Source organism: Carassius carassius, chromosome 8, assembly GCF_963082965.1.
Source record: "Carassius carassius chromosome 8, fCarCar2.1, whole genome shotgun sequence".
Taxonomy (NCBI): domain Eukaryota; kingdom Metazoa; phylum Chordata; class Actinopteri; order Cypriniformes; family Cyprinidae; genus Carassius; species Carassius carassius.
Window position 1 is genome coordinate 27681209 of NC_081762.1, and position 6604 is coordinate 27687812.

At 37.6% G+C, this 6604-nt stretch overlaps 1 protein-coding gene across 1 annotated transcript; it reads right to left on the reverse strand.

Moving 5' to 3' along the window:
* Window positions 1-203: 203 nt before the first annotated feature.
* Window positions 204-2837, reverse strand: LOC132144796 (endothelin-2-like). Its single transcript, XM_059555366.1, has 5 exons — window positions 2674-2837; window positions 2011-2164; window positions 1711-1824; window positions 1181-1273; window positions 204-1072 (listed from the first exon to the last, which is right to left on the reverse strand). The coding sequence occupies exons 1-5, from the start codon at window positions 2732-2734 to the stop codon at window positions 985-987; spliced, it is 510 nt and encodes a 169-aa protein (XP_059411349.1). The 5' UTR covers window positions 2735-2837; the 3' UTR covers window positions 204-984.
* Window positions 2838-6604: the final 3767 nt, after the last annotated feature.

Consider the following 6604-nt stretch of genomic DNA (forward strand, 5'->3'; position numbering starts at 1 on the left):
GATACTATAATACAAAAATAAATTTCATTCAATAAATTAAATAAGTTAACAAACTGACAGCTGGTTGCAAGCAGTGTTTCAAGTTTAAACATTCAAGTATCTGTGAGGAACTACTAGTCCTTTTCTTCACAAGAAGAAAACAAGAACAGGTACAGCAGAACTAAATGCATATATTACAATAGTCAAAAACTCTGTGTGTATAATTAAAGTAGTCATGAACAGATTGCATTTAATGAGGCAGTAATGGGAACTCTACACAGTAGCTTTTACAGTATTTATATAATGGAGCCGGCTTTACTTTAGGAAAACAATAACAGAGTTTTTTTTTTTTTGGTAAGCTTTGAGCTATTGAAACATACCGGTATCTGAACACTCCACTGAAAGTATGCAATAAGTACTTCCGCCTTCACTGAAGGGAAAATCAGGAAAAATGGAGGGAAGGAAGAGCCATAAAAAGAAAACAGATAAACATTCCTCAAGTGTTGTTTTTTTTTTTTTTTTTTTCATTTTGGACTCTTTTTTTGAGCAGCTGATCACAAAGCATCAGACACATTAATTTCCAAATAAAAGAAAAATAAATATGTAAATAAATAAATAATAAAGTTAAGCTCTGATACAGAGAAAACATAATAAATAAAGGATAATAAAAAAGGAAATATTCAGTGTCAAGAACAGAGATTAAACAGTATCTTAAATCTTTCAAGCGCAGGGGTTTCATCTTTCCCACCATAGCTTCTCACATGGCAAACTTAAATGATGTCCGCTGTTTTTAACTCACTCTTAATTGGAAATGTCACCAGTTCACTGATGCAGAAGGTGATCTTTTCTTCTTTTCTCTGGGTTCTCTCGTCCTGCTCCTCTTCAGCTGAAGTACCTGAGGGTTTGTGCCTCAGCAGTTCAGCTCGCTCTTGAACTCAGTGAATCCGTCCCGTCTGCAGGACTTTGTTCAGGCGCTCCATCAGTCGACCGTCACCTCATCTCTCTCTAACTGATCAAGAGATTCCTGAGTTGGGATTTCTTCTTGGTCGAAGCCGTTCGTGAGGCTGTCATGAAGTTGTTTTTAATCACCTTCCTGCAAATGAAAATAACACGTCGTTTAGCCCCAAAGCAGGATATTTTGTATATTCACTGAAGCAAAAGCATGTGCTGAATGTGCTCATGTTGATAGAAAATGATTAACCTGAGAGATGACAGTAAATAACCGCTAGTTTTGCCAGGGTGATTTGACTCGTCATCTAATTGGGTCACAATCTCCATATCTGGATTTTCTGAACTGCAAATAAAATTTGAGAATAAGGTTACACACTGAATTCACTCATTAAAAATCTGGTCATTCAGATGTGCATGTAATAAAACTATGGTACAAAAGATGAAAAATTGAATTTGTACACAGTCTACTTTAACTAGTGACTTGCTCTTGTGAAACCAGATCTAAATGTCTCTCACACATAAATACAAGGGTTAATGCCATCCCTGAAAAACCACAGGAATCTTCAGATACTATTGAACTTGTATGACTCATGACTCGTAACTGCTTTAGTTTCTCATTCATTCCCTTATTTGCTTATTTGAAGAGCAAGCATATCAGAGCTAGCCAAACCCCCCACACAAGCTGCCCTGATCTCCGCAGGTCACACATGGCTGCCTACGGCATCCGCGACAGACGTAACGACCCGCATCTGTCTGATTTCATCTTCAGCGTGAGCTCACCTGCTGTGACAGAAACTGGAGCAGGTCCGGTCGGTGGGATTGGCACATTCACAGCGGCCCGTGGAGCGCCGGCGACGGGACAGAGGGCTTCCCAGACCGAAAGGTGTGATCTTACTGTATGGGACAAGAGGGAGAGGGTTAACAGAGAACTGTGAGTAGACAAATGCAAACATGTCATATTTTGGGGGTCTACCTGTACAGGTGATTACAATGACATGTTATGGATCTAATTCCAATTCTTTTTAAAAAAATAACTTTCTATTCCCTACATTCACCCTTTGTCATCTTAGACGTACTCACTTCGGTGTGTTGACCCAGATGATGTCCAAATGGCAGAAATAGATGCACTCGTTGTCCGACCAGCTGCTACAGGAGCAGCGTTTGGTCCGGACCCGTTTGAGAGCAGGGGGATCACTTGATGCTTCAGACTGATCGGATAGAGGATATCCAAACCCTAGAAAACACAGACACTCTGATTAAAATGACAAAATGTTTTATATGACTAAATTAATCTGTATGCATTAGGTTACACCACCAAAAGTACTTTTTACTCATCCAACTGCACAAATGTTGGTGTTTTTCCATGTTATAAGTTTCTAAATCTGATCACTAAACATATACTACAGATACAGTACTCTGTCAGTACTCTATATAGATATGACACTCCGTAATAACTGCTGACCTTATCTGTAAAGATAATAAGGCATAATGATTTTCTTTGTGTGTGAAGTTTTGGCTGATAGCCACCAATAGGGTCGTGAAGTACAGGACAATATCATTAATATGCAGACTGATTATTAAAAAAATCTGAGAAGCAGAATTTCCTTTTGGGCTCCGTAAAATCTAATTAATAAAACAACTGAATTTTGTATGTAGTCTCTCTGATAAATAATGGCATAGAATCATGTCAAACAACAGAAAACACACATGCTGTGGAAAACTTATAAAAGGTAAGTGTCTCACCTTGCTGCAGCACACAGAGAGTAACTGAGATAAAGACAACAGTCCACGGTGAGCAAGCCATTCTGGAGAGTTGAACACGTCTGGTAAATCCAGTTAAGTGATGATATACAGCTAGTATCTGCAGTCCACAGAGCTCCACACTGACAGGTGCTTGTGTTCAACTCAACCTGCCCGCCTTCATTTATCCTCCCTGAAGCTCCGCCCACTAAGCTGTCACACAGCACTGAGTCCAGGAAGTGGAGGGGAGAATGAAAGACACTCGCTGATGTCAGTGACTCCCCCTGGACGAGTCAGTGTCACAGAAACAGGAAACGTTTATTTCCACAGGGGTGGCCGTGTGCTGTCATCGTCACAGGAGATACTGTTTAATGGCATGTTTTGCATGTGTCCCGGGATAGACTGCACAAAACCCCGGAGGAAAAAGCAGGACTGATATCCAGTTAAGTCCAGGAACACAGATTGTGGATACGGAATGGGTGCTGCAATGGTTTAGTATTGATATCAAGCTGGAAAAAAAACATGCCAAACATTTCACAGTAAAAGTGCACACCAGTCTAATAGATATTTTTTAAGAGAAGAACTGTTCAATGTGATCTCTATATACATTAAGTATATCTATATTTTCAGCATCATTACTTGAGTCTTCAGTGTCACATGATCCTTCAAATCCTGCTCAAGTAACATTTCTAATTAGTATAAATGATGAAAATCATACGTTTGTATATATGAGAAATTGGTTGAGAATGAAACCAAACTATTGGGGTCCAATTCTCACAATTAATTGATATACAGAATTAATATTAACTACTATATTAACTTCTGTATTATAACCATATTAACTACTACTTCTACTTTAGCCTCAGTAAACTCCCCCTAATTTGCCGCTGATACGGTTATGCAGAACAGGGCATTAATATGTGGTTTATAATACTAATAAACAGCCATAATGCTAGTAATATGCAGGATAATAAGCACCGTTATTTAACAGTAAGAACTTGTCCCTAAATGAAAGTCTTACCATATCAGACGAGATTAATTAATGTCTGAGCAATAATATTTTCCTTCTCAATATTGTTTTAAGGCATGGAAGCTACCCTATGTATTTTACCAATGAGATAACATTCACAAAATATGCTAATTGCACACGAAACCCCCTCATTGGAGATAATGGCAGTGTCATTTGTCTGACATTAATATTATCAGCACACTCCTGTTAACAAATGTCACTGATTCAAAAATGCAAAATATTGTAACCTGGAGGAAGACATTTTATTACACACTGGAAATATGTGCTGGAAGATCCTCTCACATTAGCTGTGCTTCCGTGCTATTAATATCCTTAATGTGTTCTTATTATAACTCTATAAAGTAAATAAGTGTGCAGTGATAGTGACAGATAGGACCTCATAATTATATATATACGAACACACGCACACACACACACACACACACACACACACACACACACAGTATATTATTGTTAACTTTATTTATTTGTATGCATGCTTAATATTATTTATTTTATGATAAATAAAATGCATGTATATGCCTTGAAAATATAAAACCAGGTAAACATGCCATGACACCTTTTAAAGAGTGAGTTTTTAGGCTAGTTTAATGGTTTGATATGTTTATAAACACCATGAATAATATTCACAAGGAATAAAACGGAATGTATGATATTTATACAGGAACCTATTCCACTAAACAACTTTTTTTTCCTCCTCTATGAACTGGAAAAATATTAAACATTCAAAAGTAGCTGCAGGGGGGCAGGAAATGCCAGAGTGATGTCACAGTCTACTAAACAATGGCACCTCACAGACTGTTTGTCCTGCTGAGGTCAAAAACATAAAACAATAACTAACGCAAATGTTTGTTAAGTCTTACATCATGGGAAGATGATAAAAAGTGGCAGTTTTTCAGCTAAACCAAGATTTTTGAGGATTATGGCCCATCTTTGTATGATAACATCATCTTTGTTTTCCAAGCAAATTGTCAGATTTATGAACTAAGAGCTAATAAGAATGAGATTAATTATGCTGTTTGACATTTATAAAACGATTTATCCCGAGACATATTATTGTGCTTCCTAACAAGTTAATGATTGCTCTGGTCCCCATACAGTTTCTAGTCACAATCTAACAATGTGTCATTTTCCATTTCCTCTTTCACTCAGCACGGTGGCTCGCTGGAGGAATGTGGCGATGTGCGCTGACAAACACACAAACAACTGAAAGCGCCTGTGGAATTTATCCGGAAGCTCTCTGGAATGTGCTACTCTACTGCACTTTGACACCTTACATGCTCCTTTAGACTTTCCTGACCAAAACTGGTCACCGAGAGAGAGAGAGAGAACAACAAAGATGACATGCAACATTCGTTTAACAATGCTACAGGAATAATGATGTCATTGTTGAAACTTAGCTGTGGAATTGAGACGCATGATATTCCACGCAGACCCATATTAAGACAACGCATAACAGCAACATTTAAAGGGAGAGTTCACCCTTGTATGACAATGCAAAATCGTAGTAAGATAATCTTTTTTTCATACAGTGAAAGTGACTGGTATGGATATGGAAGACCATTTCCAACACTAAATAAAAAAAAATAAAAATAAATAAAAAGGTTATTGCGACTTTTCAGAATTACAAGATATAAACTCTCAGTTGCTAGAAAAAAAAGGCTGAATTTTTACTGGAAGTTGTGACTTCATATCTCACAATTGTGACTTTATAACTCGCAATTCTGACTTTATATCTCGCTATTGTGACTTTATATCTCGCTATTGTGACTTTATATCTCGCTATTGTGACTTTATAACTCGCTATTGTGACTTTATAACTCGCTATTGTGACTTTATAACTTGCCATTCTGACTTTATATCTCGCAATTGTGACTTTATAACTCGCCATTGTGACATTAAATTTCGCAATTAAGGGGATGTCGTGGCCTAATGGTTAGAGAGTCGGACTCCCAATCGAAAGGTTGTGAGTTCAAGTCCCAGGCTGGCAGGAATTGTGGGTGGGGGGAGTGCATTTACAGTTCTCTCTCCACCCTCAATACCACGACTTAGGTGCCCTTGAGCAAGGCATCGAACCCCCAACTGCTCCCCGGGCGCCGCAGCATAAATGGCTGCCCACTGCTCTGTGTGTGTGCATTTCGGATGGGTTAAATGCAGAGCACAAATTCTGAGTATGGGTCACCATACTTGGCTGAATGTCACTTTCACTTTCAATTGTGACTTTATATCTCGCTATTGTGACTTCATAACTTGCCATTCTGACTTTATATCTCGTAATTGTGACTTTATATCTCGCTATTGTGACTTTATAACTCGCTATGTTACTTTATAACTTGCCGTTCTGACTTTATATCTCGTAATTGTGACTTTATAACTCGCTATTGTGACTTTATAACTCGCAATTGTGACTTTATATCTCGCAATTGTGACTTTATATCTCGAAATTGTGACTTATATCTCGCAATTGTGACTTTATATCTCGTAATTATGACTTTATATCTCGAAATTGTGACTTATATCTCGCAATTGTGACTTTATAACTCGCCATTGTGACATTAAATCTCGCATTGTGACTTTATATCTCGCTATTGTGACTTCATAACTTGCAATTCTGACTTTATATCTCGCTATTGTGACTTTATATCTCGCTATTGTGACTTCACAACTTGCAAATCTGACTTTATATCGCGCTATTGTGACTTTATATCTCACTATTGTGACTTTATATCTCACTATTGTGACTTTATAACTCGCTATTGTGACTTTATATCTCGCAATTGTGACTATATCTCACAATTAATACTTTATATCTTGCTATTGTGACTTTATATCTTGCTATTGTGACTTTATATCTCGCTATTGTGACTTTATATCTCGCTATTGAGACTTTATATCTCGCTATTG